Source organism: Delphinus delphis, chromosome 19 (genome assembly GCF_949987515.2).
Source record: "Delphinus delphis chromosome 19, mDelDel1.2, whole genome shotgun sequence".
Lineage (NCBI taxonomy): Eukaryota > Metazoa > Chordata > Mammalia > Artiodactyla > Delphinidae > Delphinus > Delphinus delphis.
In genome coordinates, this window is record NC_082701.1 from 48,303,402 (window position 1) to 48,331,226 (window position 27,825).

The 27,825-nt window shown below is 44.1% G+C and overlaps 1 protein-coding gene across 2 annotated transcripts in view; it reads right to left on the reverse strand.

Moving 5' to 3' along the window:
• The window catches only part of ANKFY1 (ankyrin repeat and FYVE domain containing 1), a 76,734-nt gene that overhangs the window by 13,933 nt on the left and 34,976 nt on the right, over positions 1-27,825 (reverse strand). For both annotated transcript variants that reach the window (XM_059996899.1, XM_059996901.1), the window contains exons 5-19: positions 25,644-25,767; positions 24,357-24,506; positions 22,671-22,836; positions 17,876-18,080; positions 16,539-16,607; positions 16,118-16,317; positions 11,111-11,208; positions 7,762-7,993; positions 6,708-6,806; positions 6,314-6,467; positions 5,395-5,563; positions 4,462-4,580; positions 3,498-3,654; positions 2,163-2,363; positions 440-616 (exon numbers count right to left, since the gene is read on the reverse strand). In XM_059996899.1, coding sequence (XP_059852882.1) covers positions 440-616; positions 2,163-2,363; positions 3,498-3,654; positions 4,462-4,580; positions 5,395-5,563; positions 6,314-6,467; positions 6,708-6,806; positions 7,762-7,993; positions 11,111-11,208; positions 16,118-16,317; positions 16,539-16,607; positions 17,876-18,080; positions 22,671-22,836; positions 24,357-24,506; positions 25,644-25,767 — 2,320 coding nt within the window. The remainder of the gene's footprint in view (positions 1-439; positions 617-2,162; positions 2,364-3,497; positions 3,655-4,461; positions 4,581-5,394; positions 5,564-6,313; positions 6,468-6,707; positions 6,807-7,761; positions 7,994-11,110; positions 11,209-16,117; positions 16,318-16,538; positions 16,608-17,875; positions 18,081-22,670; positions 22,837-24,356; positions 24,507-25,643; positions 25,768-27,825) is intronic.

Genomic DNA, 27,825 nt, shown 5'->3' on the forward strand with positions numbered 1-27,825 from the left:
AATGTTGTTTGTCAATTATACCTCCAAAAACGATTTTAAAATTCATGAAAACAAGAGAGTGGGGGGGAAGGCGGGGGGGGGGGGGAGGGGTGGGGAGAGGGAGAGTGTGCGCGCACTCGCTGGAAAGCACCAGCTGAGCGCCTGACACAGAGCCGGCAGTCAACGGAAGTGACCTCCCTTCCCTTGATGCTCCCACCCTGCCACCGCCACCCACACGCCGCCTTCCCTCGTGGCCTCACTCCAGCATCTGTCTGCCCACTGGGCACTCAGGACACACTGCCCACAGACACACCTGCTTTCCTCAGTGTACCGGCTACCTCCCCAAATTCCTGCTGGCCTTTCACAATACCTGGCCAAACACCTGTGATGAGAGTCCGCACACACTCTACAACATGCTTTGTCCACACGTTTCATGCGATAATGTTTCAGCGACACTTACCAAATTGCGGACAATAATCTCTGAGCCTGCTTGGACAGCAAGGTGCAAAGGGGTCAACTTGGAAGCATCCTGGACTCTGGAATTCACGTTAGCCTGGACGCTGATCAGGAAGAGCACACTTTCGATATCAGAGTTCTGAACTGCCACGTGAAGAAAATTCCGGCCCTTGTTATCCACCTAAGGCAACAAGTGGGAACCAAAATATTAGTGGGCTCCCCCTGCAAGAGGGCCTCCTGAGCACCTGCGAGCTGCACTGACCACTGGAAGGGCCACGGTGTAGTCCTCCCTCAGCTCCAGAAGCTCCCTCCCAAGAACCAACACTCAATGTCGCACTACACCCCACGCCCCACACCCACCATAGACCCACACTGCGTATTTATGCGTGTGACCACATGTGCGTGGTCAGAAAAAGGGAGCTAACCCAAGCTGCCCCGGCATCCTCCTGAAGCAGGAGTGGACTTGGAAGGCCAAGAAGGAGACAACCTTGAAGGACAGGGAAAGAAAAGCACCAGAATACTGGGATGCATGGGGAAAGGCAATGGTGGACAGCGGCTTTGGGCGTTTCCTGCTTTGGCTAAAACAAGCACCCAGAATTCCAAAAACCACAGCTGCAACGCCAGCCTGACCCTTGAGCAGCCAAACAAACCTTCAGAAATTTCCAGAAAGTCTCTTCTTTCACTGAGCTACAGGATAATAATACATGTTGGGGGAGGTCGCCAACGGTATGTCATAGACTTTGCACCACTGATGTAAAGCAGACAGAAGCCCACTCACATCAAACCACACAGGACACTACAGCTACCAGAGCTGCCATATCAGTGTGAGGGCTCAGGAGGAAGTGAGGGAGACACACATGCTACACACACACCACATTCCGTCTCTCTCTCTCTCTCACACACACACACACACAGCAACATATCTGCAAAGGACTTCGATCAACAGCACCGGTTTCATGCTAGATGGGGAGGAAATGTGAAATGACTATCTCCATTCATGAATATTTTACCCCATGTGAGCAAGAGTGAGGTCAACACCTACTCGATCAGTCACACTCAGGCAAATGCTGAAGAAAAGGGATGTACGGAAGCCTGAAATACAAAGCAAAAGTCTCCACCCGTGTTAGTACTTTTGTTCAGGTCCCAAGTTTCCAATTTACCTTCATAAATGGCTACTCATAAATCTTGGCGTAAATAGACAAATAAAGTGCTGGATGGAGATTCAAGTGTCTGAGAACTGACTTCACAAACCCATCCCAGCTCCCGCCTTAAATCAGTTGCCTCTGTCCTTTCCCGCCCAGTCTGATGTTGCAGGTCAACAGCTCACCATCCACAATAAGGACAACTGAGCCTGCTAAGCTGAATGCTGACAGCTCCTCTAAAACCCAACATGACACCAAAAGCTCAAGTTCAATTTAACCCTTTTAAGACATTCATTACTAGGGCAAGTAAACCACCCAGCAAAAGCAAAGAATGCCCTCAGTTGTACAAGCACAGAATTCCTGTCCCTGGGCCCAGCCTCCGCCAGCTCCCTTCCACACATGGCACCAGCAGGTGGCTGGCATGCAGGGCAGAGCAGGCACATTCCATCCAGCACTGACAGGACATCTGAATGGCCAAAACTTAAGGGGAGTACAAATGTCTTTAACGAGAAGAGCCCTGTTTAGTTGGTGACGCATGTTTAGTGCTTGGGGCGCCATGGAGAATGTTGGGTGCCGGTCACTCACCTGCTCAGCAGCCCCGGACTCTCGTTTCAGGATGGCCTCGGCTGCCTTGTTGTTCTTGTAGGTCATGGCACAGGCAAAGGGGGTCAGGCCCTGCCTGTCTCGGACATTCAGGTGGATGTCAGGGTGGGAAATCAGCAGCTGAATGATGACGCCGTGTTGGTTGCTGATGGCCACATGGACAGGCGTTCTTCCTTCTGCATCCTGTGGGGACAAGGCACAGATTTCAATGTCCAAGCAAAGATAAAACCCAGGAAAAATACGAAGGGGAATAACCTGTAAACAGAATTCAGTTCTGAGAATCAATACTGCCACTCTGTATTTGAAATCAGTTTTTCAAGAGGCCAAACACAGAGATGACTGACAGCCACTCCCCGTTACCTCCACGCTCCAGTGACCAGGGGCACAAACACATTTGGTTTAGAAAAGCTGTGATATGGGCTTTCCTGGTGGTGAAGTGGTTGGGAATCCGCCTGCCAATGCAGGACACACAGGTTCGAGCCCTGGTCCGGGAAGATCCCACATGCCGCAGAGCAACTAAGCCCGCGTGCTACAACTACTGAGCCTGCGCTCTAGAGCCCGCGGGCCACAACTACTGAAGTCCACGCACCTAGAGCCCGTGCTCCGCAACAAGAGAAGCCACCACGAGAAGCCCGCGCACTGCAACGAAGAGTAGCCCCCGCTCGCCGCAACTATTTTATAAATAAAATAAATAAATTTATAAAAAAAAAAAAAAGCTGCAGTCACCCTCACCTCTAAGTTAAACCACTACTTATCTGGCTGCAGGGCCAGACAAATCTTTTCTGTTTTTGGCCGCACAGTGCGGCACATGGGATCTTAGTTCCCCAACCAGGGATCGAACCCGTCCCCTGTATTAGAAGAACCTTAACCACTGGACAGCCAGGGAAGTCCGCTACACAAATCTTTACAGGCTAGAACGTTGAAAAGCATCAAGGAACGTAACTCAGGGATGCCCTATTGAGCTACTGGAACATTTTCCTAAACACAGTACTCAGCTTGGGATAGGAACAAATTCTCAATGGAAATCTGTAAAAAATGTGGACAGGAGGCAAAGAAAAGTTGATTGAACGAACCTTCCTCACTTTGTAGAAAGGACAAAGGCAAAGAGACGAAAAGTCTTAACCTGAAATCATTAAAACTACTAGACAGGCTACACGACCCAAGAGACAGTCACTTCGTGTGTCCGTCCCTTAGGCCCATTCATGGAAAAGCAGAGGCCCGAGACCAGAGACTCTGCAAGGTCCCTGGCCATAAGAGGTGGTTTCCCTGATTCTGGGGTTACCATCCATCTTCCTGGAAAAGAGATACTCTCCTTACCTGTGCATTTACATTGGCACCAAACTCCAGAAGACACTGTATCGTCTCTTCCAGCCCCCAGGAGGCTGCCAGATGCAAGGGGGTCTGCCCATCTCTGGCCTCTTCCTCTCCTTCTCCATTAGCACCAGGTTGTCTGGGACTATTCACATCGCAGCCACTGAAAGGAAGGGGAAGTAAAAGGAACGCATGCTTCCACCGAGCCTGAAGGCATGCTAACAGGTGTAAAGCAGCAGCCTCATCCAACCCAACAGAAAGGCTGCCACCACCAGGGACTGCAGTCCTTGCTTCTTGGCCTCAAATACGGGTGTGTGTGTCCTGCTCCCACAGATTTTTTTTCTTTTATTTTTGGCCACGCCACGCGTCTTGCAGGATCTTAGTTCCCTGACAAGGGATGGAACCCGGGCCCCTGCACTGGAAGCGCAGAGTCCTAACCACTGGACTGCTAGGGAATTCCCTTGCTTCCCTAGATTCTTTGGCAATTGCCCCTGGGGGCAACCTGGGTATCAGAACGCTTAAAAACTCCCCCAGGGGACCTGCATGCATTTAAAGTTTGAGAATTACTGCTCTAAAGCTTTCCTGAATAACCTCAGCTCCCACACCTCCTGTACTCTGAGGCCGTGGAGGCTGGCATGACTCAGGCACCTTGGTGGAGTCCTGCAGAGGCCATTCGGTCTCCTCCACCCCAGCCTCCCGGTCTCACTGTGTGAACTGGTCTGATGTGACTACAGGGACCTATATGGCTCCCAAAGCAGGAAGCTGGCTTAGCTTTTAGATTCTTTGATCTGGGCACATAAGCCCCTCTCCCTGACTGACTTGATCTGACAGAACAATGACCCTCTCTAGCCTTCATTACAAAGGTCAAGCTAGCTACAGGCAGGTCAAGACTATAGTTGGAGTAAATGAGAAAAGGGCCAGTTTGCGATACGCTGAATAAGATCTGGAGGGATACTCAGGCCTCTCAGACCTGCGAATAAGAAAGCAGGCGGTAGACTCGTCGTTTCCATCAATGGCTCTGTGCAGCAGGGTCTGAAGGCACCCACTAGGTCCTGGGCCCCAGCACGTGGCGTCACAGCCATGTCTGACCTGCAGGAAAACACAGGTCACTCACAAGCACTGCCAAGCAAAGGTAAACACGTTTATTACCATCTGTGAGCCCTACGCACATCATTAGACCCAGTTTTCAGGCGAGACACAGTAGATAGTTAACTGAGATTTAGTTTAATCTGTACCATTCATTAGTTTTACAAACACTGATTAAAATCTGCTCGGTGCAAGTTTTTGCACTAGGTCCTGCGGGAGGGGTTTGAGAAATAGAAGGAAGATATGTTTGATTAGTGCCCTCTAGAGCTGTGTCCTAGAAGGGACAGAAAACACACACAAATGCCTGCATACACACACACGAGCCCCCCAGTAACACACACCTGTAAACAGCAGGTAATCTCAAGAACAGTTGGGTAAAACCCCCAGGTTTAAAATGCCTTTATGTCACATTTCAGGCCCTTCAGAAAACTAAATGAGCTTCTGGGGCTACCTCCACTTTTGGAGCCTGTCTTCTGAATAAGGGGGACAAACCTGAGATTTGAGAACTTATCACTGTGGTAACAGTGAGGACATCCCACAGCCAGTTAAGCCACCACCGGAGCAGACGCCTGAGGAAATGCCTCAGCTCTCTTGCTTCTTGGCAGTTTTCTTGATAAAGACACCCTACGAAAAGGTGTTGGCCAAGGCTACGTTGAACCCGCAAGCTTCTTTAACATGACCTTTGACTGCTTGTCCTTGACCCAATCTGTTACTTGGTAGATCTCATGCTCCTTATGATTGCTACGGAGGCCCCAAATCCATCTCTGACACAAAATATCCCCATGTGTAAACGGAGCTGAAGTTGAGCTTGTCTCACCAGAGTGGATGCGATGTCCTCCAGATTATCTGCCAGCGCAAGCCACAGTGGGGGGTTCCCCTTCTCATCTGGCACAGACATGTCAGCTCCTCGGGTGCATATGGCATCCACGACAAGGGGAAGCTGATTTCTGATGGCCAGCTGAAGAGCTGTCTCCCCATCCTGAGTCCTGCTGGGACATGGACACCAAAACCAATGTTTGTATCTGGGGCCAAATGGTTAAAGCGTGCCCTTCTGGGCATCCTAGAGGCCAGAGTCCACTGTATCCCTTAAACACACTTCACCCACATTCACTAATATTCTTTCAGAGAAAGTTAACCTGTCAATAGCATCTGTCCCTCCTGTCTTTTTAAAAAATACAGCCAGGCTATCCTATTGCACAGAGAAGATAACTGCCAAACATGCCAGCATGCTGAAATCTCACAGGCATACAGCTGCTTTCAACAGCATCTGAATAGAATGTCACCCCAACTACCCACTTGACAAAACACTTTCACCCACTCAGTCATTCTGGGTCAGGTGACATTGGAGATAAAGATAAATTCCTTTGAAAAAGCAAAAATAATAAAAATTTAACTGTGTATTTTCGCCCCTCAAGCCTTTTGATAGCTCATCTGTTGGAATGTTCTTCATTATAACTGAAAATTCCTACTTTTAAACAATTGATTTTGGACTGTCCTTTTTAATGAGATTTGTGCAATATTGTGCCCTGGTCTCGAAAGGTTCAAATAAGAGCAAAGCACACAATTCTCCTTCTGAGTCTATGATTACATTTAATTACAACACTGCATTGGTACTTTTTCAGAGTCATTGTTTCTCTCCCTTTAACAGGGAACAAAACTCTTTTCTACAAGCAAGGCTATGAACCGTCCCAACTAAACGTGGCCTGGTGCTGTGGTGGAGTGCTGTTCCAGCCCACCTGACGTTTATGTCCGCCTGGTGCTCCAGGAGAAAGAGCGCGCTCTTGCTGTCCTGCCGCTGCATGGCCATGTGCAGCAAGGTCTGCCCGTCGGACATGGTGTCGTTGATGCAAGCCCCGGAGCCCAGCAGCTGGGCTGCGATCGTGTGCATGCCTGGGAAAGAGACAAGCCCCGATTAACGTGGGCTCAGCTTCTCCCACTTCATCAACCTCTTACTACAATAAACACCCTCTCAACTTTGCAAAGCCAGCAGTTCTCCACTGGATATTACGGGCTGAACCCAAACAGAAAGGCTGTCCTACAACAAATGATTAGCTCCGACCCTTCCACCTCCCTTCCCCTAGCGCCCACTGTCTGGCGTATGTCTGTCTGCAGGCCCTGGCACCACCTTACCAGTCCATAATGCCAGGCCCAGCACAGTTTGGTCTCGGGAATCCTTGAGGCTGAAGTCTGGAATAATTTGCAGGTTGTTGGTGGCATGAAGAGCATTAGCTATATTTTTTAAAAGAAAAAGAACACTTGATTTCACCATCCCATGGATCCCATCTAAAGTATTCAAGAGACTACCAGCTCAATTTCAAACTGACTGACTGATCATTTCTATACAGAGAACTGATAAATCTTGTTGTGGGAAGTGGAAGCCAAGACATTTGATATTTTGGAGCAAAGTTTATGAGGAAAAATGAATGGTTTTAAAGGTTAAAATACTGAATCTTCACAAAAGGAAAACAGAGTCCACTATGGAAACACACATTAATTACTTGATTACTGAAAAGAGGATCAAAACAATGCCCTGGTGACATTTCCCTAACACATAAGTCCTACCATCGTATACCTCCTGTGTGGGCTAAGAAAAAGGCACGGCCTATCTAACACCCCACTTCCTTCCATGAGCTCAGTGCTAAAAGATGCCGGCCTTAACAAGGATGCAGGAAAGAGTAAAACAAATTTCAAGGCAGGAAAGAGAAAAATTGGAAGATGACTTTCTGAGGGAAACGGGCCTCCCTCGTGGCAGGGGCTTCCCTCGGCCCCTCTTTCTGGCTCCTCTCTCATGGTTCACCTGCCAGGGAGGCTCAGAGGTGGGCGAGAGAGCTGACCGGCTCGTGGAAGACCGGCGGCGGCAGAGTTTCCAGAGACAGTGCTCACGCCAAGGCAGAACTCTGCTTGACCCGCACTGAAGTGGCCTGGGGCCACACCCCGAAACACCAGAGGAGCAGCCAGAGACTCTAAACCTTAACCCCGCGGGTGAAGTGAGCAGGCCCCATCCTGAAAACGTACACAGAGAAAAACAGTAGCCAGAGCCAGAATATATGCTTATCTGGTTTGACCGCAAAGGATTTTTGGGGTAAGAAAACTCACCAATAGAAGAAACATCAACTCTGTCATTAACTACTCAAAACCACTGTGCAAAGGTCACGGTGATGGGCAGTAATCCCTAACTACCTACCTTTTTGCTCCAGGATGACAGACACCACATCTGGATGATTATAGGCAATCGCCATGTGCAGTGGTGTCTGCAGGTGGACGCTGCTGTCCGCTGAGCTGGGCAAGGATGCAGGCTGCTTTGGTGAAGGCAGGGCCTCCTCCGTCTGTAGGTTTGGGTTGGCTCCCTGCTGCAGAAGCTCTGCAGTGAGGTTGGCCAGGCCACGCCGACAGGCCGTGTGCAACGGGGTTTCTCCCTGAACAGAAATGAATAGTCCCAGTCAGAGCACTTCAGCCTAGGAGGCCCCTTCACAAAGGGACAAAGACAGCCTACGTGCTGCAACTCAGTCCCCAGTGCCAGGCACAGCCCCTGGCTCATCCTGTCACCAGCTCCATGAGGTCTGTCCCACTCCTCAGGTCTCCTCTCCTTCCCTTTCTCCTGTGCCACCATCCTTAGTTCCTCCAATGTCCTCCCAAGCACCCTCCGAACACCCTGGGTCCTCATCTTCTGCATTTCCACCCTTCACTCAGTTTTTAGAATTATGTTGCTAATTATAAAAATAATACATTATTATTACTATTAAACAGACGACCTCCGAGCGTCACTAAAATAAACACTGTAGAAATCAGAAAAGCCTCACATCCACAGCCCCACAGATAAGCGGTGCTGTCAGTCGACCGTCACAGCTTTTTTAACCCCCTCCAGCACACTGATGCCCTGATTCTTTCACCAGCTTGTACCAACCTCATCTTGAATTCTGATCAAGAAACACCTCTTTCCCCCACTTTTTAAAATTAAAAAATTTTTAATTGGTATTAGAGGTACCTGATTCAATATTCAAAAGGTGCAAGAGTATACACCGAAAAGAAGTTTCCCCTCATGCCTTCCCCCCCACCTACCCAATTATCCTCCCCTGAAGGAACCATTATTACCAGTTTCATGTTTCTCTCCAGTGACGGAATATTCACACAAAGACATATACACGTGTATATATGTGTGAATACATATATGTGTACACCTGTACACACACAGACACACACACACACACACACGCAGACACACACACTGGATCTTTTCACCCAAACAAACTGAACACACTGCTCTGCACCGGCTCCTACCGAAGCTACACATCCTCACTGTTTAGAGTCCAAGAACTTCACCTACAAGGCCTGCTGTGAAAAACAGCAAGGTTTCACCTTGTTTTCCCTAAAAAAAATTCTCCTTTCCCAGAGGGAACCACTTTGAATGCTTTGAGCGGGTTTTGTATTTCCTCATTTCTAGCTAACGTGTTTTTATTGCCGCCTCATCACCTTCCCCGGTGTGGGATCCCCTGTGGGTCCCGCCACTGTGATCTCACCGGGTGATAAGGATTTGGCTCTTTCACTTCTTTCCCCCGTGGACCCCTTCCCACCCCACCCTCTCCCTACAGCCTCCTCCTCAGGCTGTCTTCTGCTCCTGCCCTTCCCCCCACACAGCCTCCCTAGGTACGCTTATCTACGCCCATGACTTCTACCAGGGAATACAAGCAGGGGACTCTCAAACCAGGATCTCCAGCCTTGTCTGTATATCTAATTTTCCCACTGCCTGCAGGATATCCCTGCCTGAATGTTTAAAAAGGAGTTCAACAATCACAAAATGGAATTCACTCTCCCCACAGCAGTTCTTCCCCCTGGCCAGTCCCCTGCTTCTCTTCTTGGATCCAACATAACCGTCTTAACACCTCTCCAGCCCTTGCTTCTGAGAGCCACAGAGGTAGGTCCCATGGACTATCATTCTGCAATTCCTCTGAAACCCATCCCATTGGGTCCAAATCTAGTATCAGAGGTCAGGACAAGCCATTGCTTGTCTAGATGATTCCCATCTGGCTCCAGCCTGGATCTCAATGGTACATCCACCCCACCAGCTATCCCAGGAAGCTTTCTCAAGCCGAACATGATCATACTGCTTGCCTACTTCTGTGGATTTTCTATTCCCACAGGATAAAGTCCAAAGACCTTAAACCAGCATTCCAGACCTGTCTCCAGTGTCATTCTCACTTGCTTTCAAGTCGAGTCTCCTCTGTGCCTCTACATCTTAAGGTTTCACCCAGTTTTGCTCTGAAGGGTATCAGGAAGGAACAGTTGGTAGACAACGTGGGCTCAAGGGAGAATTTTCTTTTAAGTTGAGAGACAGTAGAGCATGTCTGTATGCTATTAGAAATGAACAGTGGGCAACAGTGATGATACAGGAGAGAGACAGACAGAGGCAGACACACATAATGGCAGGAGCAAAGCCAAGAAACCAGCCGCTGGTGCATACAGGGCCCATGCCATGATTCTAGCTGGAGAGCAGGCCGGGTGCAGGTTTAGGCGCAGACAGATTAGTAGATTTAATGGTGGGAAAAAATGGCGCTGCCCTCCCCTCTGTGCTTCCACGACACATTGATTTGTCTCATACACCAAGCTTACTGTTTACTGCTCTGCCCAGCGCTGCTGAGAGAAAATGCAACTGTATGTTGTAGTGCCTGAGTCTTAATACTGGCTCCGTTATTTACGAGTCACTTAACCTCTCAGAACCTCAAGGTTCTTTACCCTGAAATGAGGGATTTACAGATGTTGATAATGTCTCTTCAACACATGCTGCTTCTAGATCCACTGTGAGAACTGAAAGGGATAATAACCTTAAAGCTCCTAGCACAAAGCAGCTGTAGAATAAATGTGATCTTAAAGATAAACACATCCTCCCTGTCTGAAAATTATAAAGTAAAAATAACTATTATTTAGTTTCTAATGTCCCAGATGTTATGCTAATAAGCACTTAAATTTATCATTTATTTTTATCTTAACCACACCTTATGAAATCAATATTAACCCCACTTTACCGATGAGAACTGAAGCTCAGAAACGTTAAGCAACTTGCCTAAGACCACATACAGCAGTATGGGAAATGGGAAACCTAGTAAATCCAGGAATGTGCAACCCGAAAGGCCCCCCCTTTAACACTGCACCATCTGCCTTAGCTTGAGATACAGACTAAATAAACATTCACATAGGAAAACTTTAGCAAATGTAAAATGTTACAAAAAATTAAGATGCTAATATGGTAGGTTGTTGTGTCCATGTTTGCTAATCTCTAGTAGACCATGAAGTCCACAGTGTATTGTTTAGGACCTGACATACCACAAATGCTTAAGAAGTGGCTGCTGAATGAATCGATCAACCAATATTTGAGGATAAAAGCATCGATTAGACTCTGGTTTTTTAACAGTGTCCATGTATTTTTTTTTTTTTGACAAAAATTGAAGAGAATCTATTCTGTTTTTTTCTACCCATCCACCACTGCCATTTCTTCCACAGACCAAAGCCGCTTCACCTGGTTGCCCTGTCACACTTACCCACTTGTTTCTGTGGTTGACGTGGGCACCATTGGTTGCCAGGAAAAGAGCTGCTGCCTCATTTCCTGCTTCAGCTGCCCGCTGTAGTAAGCAATTTCCTAGGAGAAAATGCGCATATTCACTCTTCCATTTGCATAAAAATGAGGTCAAGTTCCACACTGCACCACACCCTGCCCTTCCCTACCACCTTTCACAACTTACAAGCCCACACTAGACGTAGATGAAATTTAAGTCTACACAGGCACCCTGTGTGTGGACACAGAGACTCAAATGAGCCTGTGTGGGGAGAAAACACTTGGTCTGGAAGTCAAAAGACATTCATTCCTCCCTGGATTTCCCACTAGCCACCTCCTAGGACCAGGGGGAAGCTATGTCTCCTTACCAGGGTTGGTTAGAACATAATTTCTCAACAGCAGTGCTACTGACATTTTGGGCCAGATAATTCTTTGCTGTGAGGAGTCTGACCTGTACACAGTGCGATATTTAGCAGTATCCCTGGCTTCTGCCCAACAGATGTAACACTCTCAACCTTATTTTTTTTTATTAATTAATTAATTTATTTATTTTTGGCTGTGTTCGGTCTTCGTCGCCGCGCACGGGCTTTCTCTAGTTGTGGTGAGCGGGGTCTACTCTTCGTTGCGGTGCACGGGCTTCTCATTGTGGTGGCTTCTCTTGTTGCGGAGCATGGGCTCTAGGCACGTGGGATTCAGTAGTTGCAGCACTTGGGCTCAGTAGTTGTGGCACACGGGCTTAGTTGCTTTGCAGCATGTGGGATCTTCCCAGACCAGGGCTCGAACCCGTGTCCCCTGCATTGGCAAGTGGATTCTTAACCACTGCACCACGACCTTCAACCTTATTGTGACAATCAAGACTGTCTACAGATGTTACCAAACGTCCCTTGGGGGGTGAGGCTTGGGAAGTCATCTCTAAGAACCTCTGGGGTAGATGACCATTTTGGAGACACTGTGAGCCGAAGTTCTACCAGAAAATGCTCCTTAAATACTTTAGTTTTACTCCTATGGCCTTAAATATGTTTGTTCTTGGCTTAGAAATGTTTTACTTCACACTATCACTCTTCTAAATAAAAATCTTAGAAAGAAAAAAACAATAGGAAAAACTCTCTTTGACATAAACCACAGCAAGATCTTTTTTGACCCACATCCTAGAGTAATGAAAATAAAAACAAAAATAAACAAATGGGACCTAATTAAACTTAAAAGCTTTTGCATAGCAAAGGAAACCATAAACCAGATGAAAATACAACCCTCAGAATGGGAGAAAATATTTGCAAAGGAAGCAACAGACAAAGGATTAATCTCCGAAACATACAAACAGCTCATGGAACTCAATATCAAAAAAACAAACAACCCAATTAAAATGAGCGGAAGACCTAAATAGACATTTCACCAAAGAAGACATACAGATGGCCAAGAGGCACATGAAAAGATGCTCAACATCACTAATTATTAGAGAAATGCAAATCAAAACTACAATGAGGTATCACCTCACACCTAACAGAATGGCCATCATCAAAAAATCTACAAACAATAAATGCTGGAGAGGGTGTGGAGAAAAGGGAACCCTTTTGCACTGTTTGTGGGAATGTAAACTGACAGCCACTGTGGAGAACAGTATGGAGGTTCCTTAAAAAACTAAAAATAGAACTACCAAATGACCCAGCAATCCCACTACTGGGCATATACCCTGAGAAAAACCATAATTCAAAAGGACACATGTATCCCAATGTTCACTGCAGCACTATTTACAATAGCCAGGACATGGAAACAACCTAAATGTCCAACAACAGATGAATGGATAAAGAAGATGTGGTACATATACACAATGGAATATTACCTGGCCATAAAAAGGAATGAAATTGGGTCTTTTATAGAGATGTGGATGGACCTAGAGTCTGTCATACAGAGTGAAGTAAGCCAGAAAGAGAAAAGCAAACATCGTATATTAACACATATATGTGGAATCTAGCAAAATGGTACAGATGAACCTATCTGCAGGGCAGGAATAGAGACGCAGATGGAGAGAACGGACATGTGGACACAAAGTGGGAAGGGGAGGGTGGGACGAATTGGGAGATTAGGATTGACATATATACACTACAATGCATAAAACAGATAGTTAGCAGGAACATGCTATAAAGCACAGGAAGCTCCGCCTGGTGCTCTCTGACGACCTAGATGGGTGGGATGGGGGTGGGGGTGGGAGGGAGGTCCAAGAGGGAGGGGACATAGGTATACATAGAGCTGATTCACTTCCTTGTACAGCAGAAACTAAAACAACATTGTAAAGCAATTATACTCAATAAAAAAAAAATTTTTTTTTCTTCTTTTCCTCTTGAAATGGTTTTAGTCCCAGAACAGTGTTTTCTCTATTAAAATCCATTTCCTTTTTGGATAAACACAAGTCTCACGTTCTACAGCTATGCTATTTGAAAACTCAAAATAAATTAAATACCAGGACTAAAACCAAGGAAAAGCAACGGGACAAAGGACTGCTTTGTTTCCATGCCATTTTTATCTTTTCCCTCAGAGAAAGTGATTCCATGCCTAGTTGAGAGTCTTTCTAATTGAGACTCCTAATAAGAGTCCCACTTTCACTTCTGTAGTCATGCCAGTGTACACAATAACTAAATCATATACCTCCCTACAGAACAAAGATAACCTGCAACTGCTAAAACATTACTGATATGTCTATGAAAACTCAAAGTATATAATGTAAAACTGACAGAACTAGCAAGAAAAATGGACAAATCCATAATCGCAGTGACCATTTCTAATATACCTCCCAGAAACGGACAGATCAAGGAGTCCAAGAGTTAGTAAGCTAATGAGTAAGATCTGAACAGCACAATGAACAAGCTTGATTTAATGGACGTAAACAGAGAATGCTACATGCATCCTACAATTAAAGAATGCAATTCTTTTCAAGTACATGTCAGACTTTCATAAAAACTGTATCTCTAAGAGTCTAACATTCAAGTCCGAAACACCAAAGAACCGATCTCTTATATGTCACACTCTTCTACAATGCAGTTAAATCAGAAATCAGTGGAAGTATGGTCAATAACCAACAAACATTTATAAATTAAAAGCTATTTAGTAACTATCTCATTTCCAGAGAATCTTTAGTCTAAAACACAGTTCTGCCTGTACTCCCCATCCTGTAGTACTGCTGCCTTTAGCTTTTATGTCACCCAAAGGGTGATTTCATTTGACCTTTATTTAAAGTTAATTAGTAACTTCTTTTAGGGGAAGGGATATTTAATATCTTTTTTTTTTTTTTTTTGGGCCAGTTCCCCTCATTAGTGACACTTACCCATGCTTTTATACACTGCTAGCACTCAATACTGAACCACATGGAATCCCACTCCTTAAAATATCCCCATGTTTTATTTAGTCAGATCAAGGACATATTCACATTAAAACAGTGGTTCTCAATGTATGGTCTTTGGATTCGTAGGGGTTCCTCAGAGTCTTTCAGGGGGTCCAGGAGGTCAAAACTATTTTCATAATAATAATACTTGATGTTATCTGCTTTTTCCCCCTGTGCTGACATTTGCACTGAGGGCACAAAAGCAATGGTGGATCAAACTGGGGAGCCTTAACACAAATCAAGGCAGGGGCCCCAAAATGTACTAGTGGTAATCACTGTACTCCTCACAGCCATGCACTCGGTCAAAAACATAACCAGTTTCACTTACGGTGGCCCATGATAAAGCAGTAAAAATTACTAACTTTAATAAATCTCAACATTGAGTACATGTCTTTAAAATTCTGTGTGACAAAATAAGAAGTATGCATAAAGTATATAAAGTATGTTACATCTGTTGTGTAACAAATTACACAAGTTGTCTCAAAGGAAAGCACTTGTGTCATTGTTTCACTGCAAGCTGAACTAACAGTTTTTTCATGGAACACCATTTTTACTTGAAAGAATGACTGATTAACAAACTATGGTTATTCAAACCTGAGTATTTGACAGACAATTTCTTAAAAAGTAAGCCTGTCTCTGTAAGAAAAACAACTGGCAATACTTCCACCAAATGACAAAATTTGATCTTCCAAGTGAAATTAGCATTTTGGAAAACTTTTGTCTGCAACTATAAGTTTAACAGCTTCTCAATACTGAAAGACTTTTCCAATGAGATCAGTGGTGATATTAATAAATGTGATTCTAAAATAAATGAACATTTTGAAGATCTGCATAACTCAGTGAAACAAGATTTTCCAAATGACTAAGGCATGATGTTACAAAATCACACATGAAGAAATCCATTCAAAGCACACACAGACCATGGATTTTATATAACAGAGTACAAAAAGTTCACTGATACAGTTTCAGATTCCATATTGCAACTAACCTTAAAAAAATTATCCCTTGATAAATTCTTCTCACTGTAGTATCAAAGACATATATCCACAATTATCTGAAAAGCCTCTTAAAATATGCCTCGTTTTCCAACTACATCACTGTGAGGGTATTTTCTTTAACCAAAACAACGTATCTCAAAAGACTGAACACAGATGCAGATACTAGAAACCAGTCACTCTTCCAACTAAATTTTTTTCTGAAAGTTATTCTTCATAAAAAATGTTATATGTCAACATAAAATTGTTTGTCGTTATTATTATTAATACATCTTTTAAAAATTTCTCAGTTTTAATTTCTAACATGGTAAATACCAAAGATATCCACTTAAACAAAAGCTCTTTGGGATATAATTTTTAAGAGGGTGAAAAGAGTTCTGAGTCCAAAAAGACTGAAATTCACTGCATTAAATAAATAGAAGTGTTTCAGCTTAACGGACTTATCGAGTCTGGCTAGATTTTTGGAAGCACAAGATCAGGCTTTTTACTATGGTTAAAATTACGTACAAAATAATTCTCATAATAGCATGCCGTTCGGTTTTTAAATTTTTGGTAAAAACACTGACAATATTTCATGGGGTCTCCAGACTTGAGCATCAGCTCTTAGGGGCCTGTGTTTTACCTGTTATTGCATCAGGTGCATTGGTGTTGCTGCCACGCTGAATGAGTCTGGCTGCAAAGCTATTTTCATCAAATGAGGTCCCATTTACCACAGGGAGGTCTTCAAAGGGATTTACGGACTGGTCGGAAGACACAGTGATGTACTGCACGGCAAGCCACAGAGCTGTGCTGCCCTCATGGTCTTTCAGCTCTAAATCTAATCTGGAATGAGGAAGCAATGTGAATAGCAAGTATAATCGTCTTCTGACACTGTACTGTCAACAGCCTCATTCTTTCTCTTTGTACTTTATGAATGACAATTTTTTATTTTACTTTTACTTATTAAAATGGATAATGCTAAAAGACATTTTAAGGGAATCATTTTTCACTCACAATCCCACCCTCACAACTGCTTTTTCATTTCTCCATGTCTCCCTACGTACTGTTTACACTGCAGCAACTGGTTGAACACGTATTCATTCCTGGCCATGATGGACAAGTGTAAGGGAGACCTACAGGATGAAGAAGAGGTGTCAATTCAGGACAGGCCCAGTTCAGGACTACTCACAGCAGGAGGCAACTAGAATCCACAAGAAATTCCCCATTTCTGCCAGAGTTTCTTTTTCTATCCTGACAAACAGTTTTCCAAAACCATGATCAAGTATCAAAGGATGAAAATGGATTTGATTATATGTTACAATTTATTCAAGTAGCCAAAAGAACAAGAATCAATAAAAGGAAGAGATATAAAATACTCTTCAATTAAATACTGACCCTCATTGAATGTATATGTACTCATGTTTTTAAAACAAATAAAACAGTAGTTTCTGCCATAGGTATGCCTACTTTCCCCTACATATCCTCCACAATTCTGAAAAGAAATTTTTTCTTCCCATAATTCTCTGTTATACTCAAACACATTATGAGTGGCATCGATAGGAACTGATTAACCACTCTTCACTGCTTTTATTTAGCCCTCATGTGCCCTGAGGAAGATGGTCACCACAGAGCACAGGGACTCCCAGGCTGGTATCTATCTCAGAGGTACAGAATGCCAGAATTTATTACACTTGGGGGAAAAAGATTAAGAAATCACAAGAAAAAAAGGAATGCAATTATTTTGGGAAATAAGGTAATTATGACATTATACTGAGTTCATGGAGATCCACCTTATTTAAGTACCTTACTCATCACACAAATCTATTTTCCTATTCTGACGACCTCACAGTTATTTTTTGACAGGGTTTTTTAAAGGTATAAAATACTGAGCTGCTATGGTAAGAAGTGGGTCCCCCTAGTGTTGGTGATTCAGGTGGCTTAACTCCCTTCAATGCCTCACACACTGGTGTCCCAGAGATAAGCAGCCCGTTCTCAGATTCTAAACCACAAGGAATCCTCAACCAAATATTTCTGGGAAGGGGCAAAAGGAACATGACAACTACTATCAGTATGCTGTGGAAGATGGCAAGCTGTGTGGACAGAGCTGTCTGAAGCAGAGGTACTTACAAAAAGGTGGAAATGGAGTTTTGTGGAGATGACAGAAACTGCTTAAAGATCCAAGGACCTCAGTTACCCAGGATGGAAATGGTTTCCCCAAATGCCTCTGGCCTTAGTCGTCTCTCTCATTTGCAAAACAAATCAATGTTTGTAACTTCCATAAAATTCAGAGAGAATAATGCTGAACTAAAAAACATGAAGTCCCCGCCTGCCAGTTATGTGCCACAATAAAATAACATTGTGGGAACTGTGCTCAGAGCAGGTGATCTGCTCCCCGACTTACCTGCCCTTGCTGTCCTGCATGTTGGGGTTGGCGCCAGCCTGCAGGAGGGCCTCTGCAATCTGTGCCATCTCGGACATCACATCTGCTGAGTGTTTTTTTGAACTGTACGATGCTACAAGGTGCAACGGTGTCTCCTGGACACCCAACGTAGCAGCATTGACAAGGGCCCCGTTCTTAATGAGGAAAGTGGCAGCAAAGAGATCTCCTTGAAAAGAAACAACAGAAGAAATGGTCACATATGACAACACTCAGGGCAAGCTTTTCTGACCAATGCTTCCACAAAAAGGTACCAGTCAGTAACCGTAGACAAAGAAGATTTCATCATTGAGATCATGGACTTACATACTCAAATTCAACTTCTGATGACCTCTTGTCATCTGTCCTGACCCCTCGCTTCAATATCACTTCACAATTTTAAGCATACCAGGCTTCTATCCTTCAAAGGTCATTAACTCTCATAAAGGGTTCCGAGATTCCTCCACAACACAATCTATCTCCCTCTCTCATTCTTGACCACAGTCTATACCTAAGCAATACTTACCTCTAACCGGCTATACTTGCAGTGGCTCTTGCTAAGGCACTTATGAGAAGTTTTCCTTTATATCCTGCAATACCATTTCATCTTCTTCAACTATACTTCTGCTATCTGAATATCGAGAACGGGGCTTAGGATTTCAGGAGTGGCAAAGCTCTCAAGTCTGTTAGCTGTATTCCTGTATTATTCATCTGAATAACATGAGTTTCATCTAATCTTCAGCAGACATGGAATTTCAAAATCAACTGGTTTTCGATATTTCCCATCTGCTCTATTCTTTCTTCCAAGGGACCATCTTGCTGGAGAGTGTGAGCTCTGGCACTGACGTGACTAGGCCACCACAGCCCCTCATATCCTGATTGGTCCATGTCTGATTTATTTTTGTATCTACCACTGTCTTATACAAAACAGGCACCAGGGAAATGTTTGGGAAGAAAATGGATTGACTGGTTGACGTTATAAGGTTCCACTTTAACAGAATGGCTCTAATTCCAATCAATTATGATTTTGGGTAACTTACGAATCCTCTAACCAGACACTTCTGAAATCTTTTCATTCGTCTGTCCCCGATTTTTTTCTTGGGGGGTAGGGGAAGATACAATCTTTACCAGCATCGTGTGCAAAGGACCAAAGCTTAGATTTCTTTACAAAAAGATGTCGGTAGAGCTCTGAAAGCAGCAGGTAACATGCATATCAGGGATTAGTCTGGGTCAGGCCTTTGCTGTCCATATGTACAAAGACATACTAGGGTTCTCAGTAGGGTCCTAATGTGTAATATGAACAAACCCCACAGAGATTCAGTCTAGGAGAGAATATGCAAAAACAATACATTAGCAATAGAATAAAATATCCTAGAGAAAGTCACTTACATTCTGGAAGTGGAAAGAAAATTTAGAATTATGAGGACAGAGAGCCTTAAAATGACAAATCTGATAAATAACATGCTGGGGGAGAGGTGAAATGTGGTTTCGTTATCTTTAAGCTTGGCATATATTCCAAACTAAGTAGTAAACAGATAGCAAAGCTAAAGTATGTCAATAAAAAACTTATAATACACTATACACACAGAAGATAAACTGGGCAATACTGCACACAGAAATAAGGGTACAGATCAATGGTTGGATTCAGATGGATGGCATAATAAAAAAAGTTTTATATCTTAAGCCCTCTTGAAAAGAATCATAGGGCTTCCCTGATGGCGCAGTGGATGAGAGTCCGCCTACCGATGCAGGGGACACAGGTTCGTGCCCTGGTCCGGGAAGATCCCACATGCCGCGGAGCGGCTGGGCCCGTGAGCCATGGCCGCTGAGCCTGCGCGTCTGGAGCCTGTGCTCCACAACGGGAGAGGCCACAACAGTGAGAGGCCTGCGTACCGCGCAAAAAAAAAAAAAGAATCATAGCTTTTAGATTAGATTTACTTTATTCATAAGCGCCGAAGTGTTTTTTTTTTTAACTTACACATATATACATACATACAGTATACGCACCCTACACAAAAAGTTATTTAGGAATTATTGGCAACTGAAAATTGATGATGTTTTACATTAACAGAAAGTCAGCCCATGGATATACAGCCTAGAGGAAATAGACAACTGACATCGAAAAAGCAGAACAAAGGGAGGGAACAGAAAATGCCAAAAACACCATTTATAAAGGTTCTGTCAACAAGAAAACTTCTAATATATTTTAGAACGATTTCCATCAAAAACCGTTAAAACAAAAACTGTTTGGTGCTCAACAGTTCCAATTACTTCATCACTTCACTCCCTGAAACTGCCAAGTAAATGTATAATGACTTGTCCACATAAAAACATTCCTAACAATGTAGTTAACGTTTAAAAGAAATCCACACACAATTTTTCTTTCAACAAAGCTCCCTGACCGGTTTCATTCAGGGACCAGGCAGTAACTTTCATTATTTAATTAACAAAAGCTGTATCTCATGCTGCTCCAGTTGGTGGCATCATCTGCAAACCTCCTACAAACAATTAGATAGGAGCATGCTGCTTAAGAGACCCACTGATTGATGTTGATCATCAAGGAAAATAAGCACAAGAAGATTGTTTTAAAAAGCAAGGCTTCATCTTCTTGCCCAGATGCAGCTAATCAGAGGAGATGGCATCCCTCTGGTCACATGTATATCTCCTGTGGACTCACTCACAGATGCACTCTCGGTACAAACTGATGGGTACACTTGGTTAGACCAAGTGGTCTAGGTTAGGTTAGGACCAGGTTAGAGATTCTAATGTGTGTCCACAACCAGACCTAAACCTCATATATTAAGGATCTTCACTCATATTACAATGAACTTAAAGTAAGGTTAACAGTTAAATTTCAGGTATATTACTCAATTTAATCATTTGGGCAGGTCAACGGACTGACAGCTCAAGGTGAAGAAGGAAAAGGTGAAAAAAATTCCTACAGAAATTGAAGCTGGTCGTGGCACTGCAACACAGGGACAAGGTAAGAGCTGCAGGCTGACCCTACCACATGGTAGTCACTGGGCTAGGTGTGCTACTAACCTGTCTCTCAACAACCAGTAAAGCAGGTTCCTCACCTTACAGGTGAGGAAAAGGAGACTCAAGAATGGTTAAGTGACTTGTCCAAGGCCACAGAGTAAGCGGATGAGCCAGGATTCCCAGCTTGGTACATCCACGCTCCAATGCCAATACTCCGTGCTCCACACCAGGCCACACTGCCACGTTCAACAATCAAGTTTACCGTGCCCACACTGCAGCCCACATACTTGCAAGCAACTAATAAATTCAGAGCAGAAGATTAAATCATCTGCAAATAAGCACCATAAATGCACCACCAATTCTTGGCAATCCTTGTAACTAAGCAATCATCAAAATATTTAATAACTCATCAAAGATGTTTTTTCATCATACATAAGAATTTAAGTCCTTAAGAGGAAAGAGACATAATTCTGAGATTGTTTTTTTAGTAACAAGTTTATTTGTTTCCAAAATAAACATTTCAGACACTAAACAGTATGGGAAAGAATAGTTCCTGATGTGGTGGAAACTTTCCCCACTGAACACACACCCAGTGCTCAGCACCCAATGGCTTTGCACAGTGTGGAGTGATGCTTGGGAAAAATGCATCTGCTCTTGACACTGACATACTCTAAGGCTTTCCTTCCCAATGATGAACAAAATTTTCCTCTCCATCAGCCAGCATGCTTAACACTCTAACGCATGACTTAGAGGGATATTTATATTAAAGCCTATGCCCAAAAAGGGCAAAGCCACAGCTGCAACACGACCTTATTTGAAGTAACTACATTCCACCAACTAGGAGCAACTTGTGAATGGTAAAAATGTGGCAGAGATAATAACAGTATAATAATGCACAACTGGAAGGTTAAACATACATGATTAAGATATAGGGAAACCATTACACGTATTCTGTTTTTGATGTCCACATGTAAACAAAAAAGTGGCCACAGCCAAGTACTTCAATCAAGTCATCTATCCCCCTACAAAATGAAGGCTTTGAGACATTTGAAAGGTTTCTTTCCATACTGGAACTCTATCCCTATATAGCTTTTCACTCTGTCAAAAAAATAACTACTGCAAAGTAGAGTCAGGCAGGATCCATTTGGGACTTAAGAATTATTAAGGCCATGGGAAAAACAAAAGACTAGTACTTGTTTCCCTTTAATTCAATAAGGTGAAAATGCTTTGATCGTAATTCTATCACTTACATAGCTTCCCACTACTAATGACAATGTACTCAAACACAGCTACAATTCCAAATAACTTCCCAAGAACAAAATGAAACTTTATCACTTTGTCATGATCTATGAGAAGTCTATTCTGTAAAAGTGAAAACTCTGAATCCAAGAGTATGTTTAAATATTCGTGTTCTTGATACTTTCCCTCTCTTACAGTAACTGATACAAGTAAAGTCTTCCTAGCACAATTTCTGGAGAAACTGATGTATTGAATAAGCAAATAACACATCAATTGCTTACAAGTAAAAGGTACTTTTTCTATAAGTACCATCTTTCTAGCCTTCTTCTGGGGCTCCTGCTGACACTCTGAAGAGCCTAACCAACAAGACATAAGGCAATAGCTCTTCCATCTCTCTTCTGACCCACTGATCACAAATTCTAAATCATGTAGCCTGCAAGTACAGACTCAAGAAGCCTTTGAGAATCTGTGGAACAGGAACAGGGTCAGAGAGTCTTCAAAAGTTACCTGGATAAAGGTAAAATTGCCCACTGCAGAAAATATAAAATACGCTTCTTCCTACCTCTTTGGATGCCTTTATGTAACAAGCTCCAGCCATTCTTGTCCACCATGTCCACGTCAGCTTTGTGACTAACCAGAGTGGTGGCGATACTCTCTAGTCGTCGTGAAAGGGCTAGATCTAAAGCAAGATCTCCGTTATGATCCAACTCATTCAGCTTCCCAGGGAGCTGCACAGAGAAATTTGTAAATCAGCACCCATCCAGTAGAGAATACAACTAAATCTCTCACACCTTGACTCTTAAAAATCATCTCACACAAATGTCAAATTTTAGTCCTATAACTTACTATATCTTACTCTCCAAATTCAACTGAATTCACAAACTTCTCTCAGGCCTCCTCAGGACTCATGCCTTTCAGGGAGCCCAGGACTAACGGGGATCACAGAGCAGGTGCAAACACCATGGAAGACAGTACAAGGGGGAAATGCAGACAATGCTGTAGGAACACAAGTGTCAGGACAGAGGTTCAGAGAGCCTGATGGGAAACAGCTCACATTTTCACAAAAGACTGTGGCTTAACTATCTAATTCCTCCTAGCAGTTTAATGCCTCCCCCACACCCTGGACACCCAGGATAAAACATATGACACAGCCATCCATCAAGAGCAGCTACATTTCTTCTAAGGCAGTGCAGTAAGCAGAACGACAGCCCCAAAGATGTCCACGTCCTAACCCCCCGAACCTGTGACTATGTCACCTCACACAATGAAAGGCACTTGGCAGATGTGATTACGGTTGAGGACCCTGAGATGGGGACAGTGTCCCTGGATATCCAGGAGGGCCCAATCTATCTAATCCCATGAGTCCTTAAAAGTGAAAGAGGGAAGCAGAAGAGTAGGTCAGACAGTTGTGACACGAGAAAGACTTGATTTGCCACTATTGGCTTTGAAGACAGAGGAAGGGGGCCACAGGGTAAAGAAATGTGGTGGCCTCTAGAAGCTGAGAATGGCCCTGACTCAGCTGATAGCCAGAAGAAAATGGGGATGTTGGTCCTATAATCACAAGGAACTGAATTCTGCCAACAACCCAAACAAGCAGGCTTCCCTAGAGCCTCCAGAAAGGAACACAGCCTGCCAACACCTTGACTTCTAGATGGGTGATGCCTGTACTGGACTTCCAAGCTACAAAACTATAAGATAATAAATTTGTGTTGTTTTAAGCCACTAGGTTTGTGGTAATTTCTTACAGTAGCAAAAGAAAAACTAAAGCAGATTTTGGTACCTGGAAGTTAAGTACTGCTGTAACAACTATCTAAAAATGTGGACGTGTCTTTGGAAGTGGGCAATGGGCAGAGGCTGGAAGAATACTGAGAAGCATGATAGGATAAGCTCAGACTGCCTTGGACAAACTACTAGTAGAAATATGTACATTAAAGACTGTGCCAGATGGGCTTCCCTGGTGGCGCAGTGGTTGAGAGTCCGCCTGCCGATGCAAGGGACACGGGTTCGTGCCCTGGTCCGGGAAGATCCCACGTGCCGCGGAGCGGCTGGGCCCGTGAGCCATGGCCGCTGAGCCTGCGCATCCGGAGCCTGTGCTCCGCAACGGGAGAGGCCACAACAGTGAGAGGCCTGCGTACCACAAAAAAAAAAAAAAAAAAAAAAAAAGACTGTGCCAGCAATGGCTCAGAGAAAGTGAGGAGCACTGTAGAGAAGAACAAGAGAAGTATAGTTTGGGGAAAAGGTATAGTACCTGTGAATCCATTTCAATTAGATAAAGGAAGACCACATCTTCTCTCTCCACTTTGATAGCTTTATGTAATGGGTACTCAGTCTTGGACTTGATCATTTTGTATAACAACTGAGCACTCATGCTGCTGAAGTCCTCCTTTCGTAAGTCATCCTAAGGATTAAAAAGACAGTGAAAAGCAGAACAGATTCAACATATCAACAATAACGACAACTGACATTTCTTAAGAAGCCCCTGGAATGTGTCTGGCCCTATTTTTAAAGGGCTTAACATTTCCCAACTCATTTAATCCTCACGAAAACCCTATGAGGTAGGTACTATTATTATCCCCATTCACAGATGAAGAAAGTAAAGCATAAAGAGGCTAATTAGTGTGCCCAGCTCGCACAATGAGTGAACGGCCAAGCCGGGATCTGGAGCCCAGAGGCCCACCTGCCGAGCGAGGACTCTTCACCACAGCACTGCCCTGCCTCTGGGTGAGACGGTAAAGCACAGGCAACACGGACACTCCACAAGGACGAAGTCACAAGGAGCCCTCCCCGTGAGAACAGAGTCCTCCCCTTCAACCCCACACAGGAGACAGGTACAGAATTAGTCAGAACTTCCACAAACAACTCAGTCCACTGAGTCACCATCGCTTTCTACTGTTGCAGATCTCTAAGTTTCTACTACTTTAGCAGAAAGGTTACCGTTCCTGTTTCAATTCTTTAAAATCCAGTTCTTTAAGACACTTTTTCTCATAATGCTGTTGAGTACCGAACAATTTGCAGAAACTAGGTTATAAACATAGCCCTAGCCATGATTTTCTGAAAAACGCAAAACAGACAACAACAAAGAAATGCAAGACCTGTCTTTATGATGAAAGCTACCTAAGAAGGGCATATGTAAATTTAACAACACCCTCCACACGACAAGAAGGCAGGGAAATCCCGGAAGGGGTGCTGCCGAGCACGAGCACGGCAGGCCTGCTGGCCCTACAGCAGCACCCGCTCCCGGGGCTCAGCTGCCACTCCTGCAGATGGAGGGTAAAGCAGGCCTGTGTCCCTCCGTTCCAAGCCTACTTCTTGACCTGAGCTATCTTCTGCTCCTCTACTCCGAAATCAGAATTATGAGAATTTTAGAGCCCAAAGGAATCTCACAGATCATCTAGTGCGACTACTTAGCCTTCAATTTTGTTATAAGAGGAAGTGAGGGGCCAGAGAGGTATCTTTCTATGGAACCAGGTCCCAAGCCCCAGTCTTCTGACTTCCAGTGAAGGTGCTTCTCCACACCTCTCAGTCTCACACTCACCCAATGACTTGCAATAATTTCTGCACAGTAGTTCATCAGCGTGCTGGCATTCAGCTCCTCCGCAGTCTGATAGAAGCGGATACAGTTCCTGACATTCACCAGGGACATCACACCCTTCTCACATCTACGAGACAATTTTAATGATCAACAGTATTATTAGGACCAATTTATTCATAAACAAACAAACCAAAGCAATAATCTGTGTACTGCCTGGCCATGTCCAATAGCACTAAAGCCTAAGGTTTAAGCAAAGCAGCTACGAATGAATTGTAGCTGAGTTACTATATATATATATATATATATGTGTGTATATATATATATATATATATATATACACATATATATATAATTTTTTTTTTTTTTTTGCGGTACGCGGGCCTCTCACTTTTGTGGCCTCTCCCATTGAGGAGCACAGGCTCCGGACGCGCAGGCTCAGCGGCCATGGCTCACGGGCCCAGCCGCTCTGCAGCATGTGGGATCTTCCCGGACCGGGGCACGAACCCGTGTCCCCTGCATCGGCAGGCGGACTCTCAACCACTGCACCACCAGGGAAGCCCACTGTATTTTATAAGTCCTAGAATTTCATTATTATATTGCTCATTCTGGTCAGAACCAAAATAATCTGTAAATAAATATGTTAAGCTTAACCCCCCAACTGCCTTGAAAGTAATCACGTGAAACTCAGTAATCATAGCACACAGGCAATTGTAATATCAAACACGCAATAAATCAAATTCAGTCCTTTGATGTTTAATTGTATGGGACACGTTTGCAGTTCCCACAAGCATAACTCTGTCACGCAACCAGTGTGGCTTAGAAATCACTTCAAATATGAGGCTCTATGCCTCAATAAATGAACACCTCCTTAAAAGTCTTCCCCAAATGGTGATCTATATGGTATGAGAATTATAACTCAATAAAGCTGATTTTAGAAAGCCCACTTTAAAAATCTATCATGTATAGAAACAACTGAGTTAAGAGTCAAACTATAGTACACCAGACAGAGAAGAACTGGCTACAACGGATGTCCCATAGAGCCTGGTAACAACATGACAACAACAACAGCAACAATAACAAGACTCTCACAATCACTAAGAGAGCCCCAACTACGTCAGGGAAGAGAGGGCTGCACGCAGGCCTCTGGCAGCACAAAGCAGGCACACGCATGTCCTAGACTAGAAGATGTAGCACTGGGAAGGCCCACACTTCCACTGCCCCAGAATTCCTGGAAATCTTGGTGGGTCTCCACAGCACAGGGCCCGGGGGAAGGAGGCAGGTGACACGGCCCTCCCATCTCCTTTGCCTGAACATCTCCCTACAAATCAGGTTCACCTCCAAGGGCAGTCGAGAGGCCTAATGTGGCATCAGGTATTCCCTGACACCCCACCGCTGCTTCTGTCCCCAGCTCCCACAAAAACCATGTTCTAATCACAAGGGCAGCATACAGTGCTGAACGCAAAGTGAACCGTGAGGTGAGAAAGACCTGAGTTGAGGCCCACGGAATTTGAGGGGCCAAACTACACAAGCTCCCTGTGACCCCACCTCCTCCCCTGTGAGACACTACTCTATCTCAGAGGTTTAGGGGATCTCTGTGTGTTTTCCAAGATAAAGGAAAACTATGTAAACCTTGCACAGTCTGAGGTACATAGGAGGTATGCTTGCTTGAAAGCTGAGGTCCTTCTCAAGGAAGCTGCATAATTTAATAACTAATAAGAATGGGTTTCAGTATTACTATAAATAAGAATAACTGATTGGCTAGCGGATAACTCCCAATTCTAACAGGTGAGGTTTGGATACCAAGTGGAGAGTGGGAGATGAGGGAGGAGAGGAAGAAAGTCATGAGAAAGACCTGGGAAGAAGGGGGAACAAACTTTCTAAACCTCACAAATGAGACCTTAGGCTAGGAGCAAGAATAATCATGGAGTCATTTCTCCATCTGGCAGTAAATGCAGGTACCCATTTTATTCCAAGACGTGTGCTTAAGTGCTTTGTTTTTAAGCTACACAGCTTGGTGTGAAGAAGCATCTCCCCCAGGGCACTTTTAACTCAAATTGTCACAATATCTAAATAAGTTACTATAATAATGAATAACAATGTTCTATTTCTGAGCCTCTGCTGTCTGTACCACCAGTTTCCCCAAACTATTAGCAGACTGACAGCAATGTTTGAAGTTATTCTGACC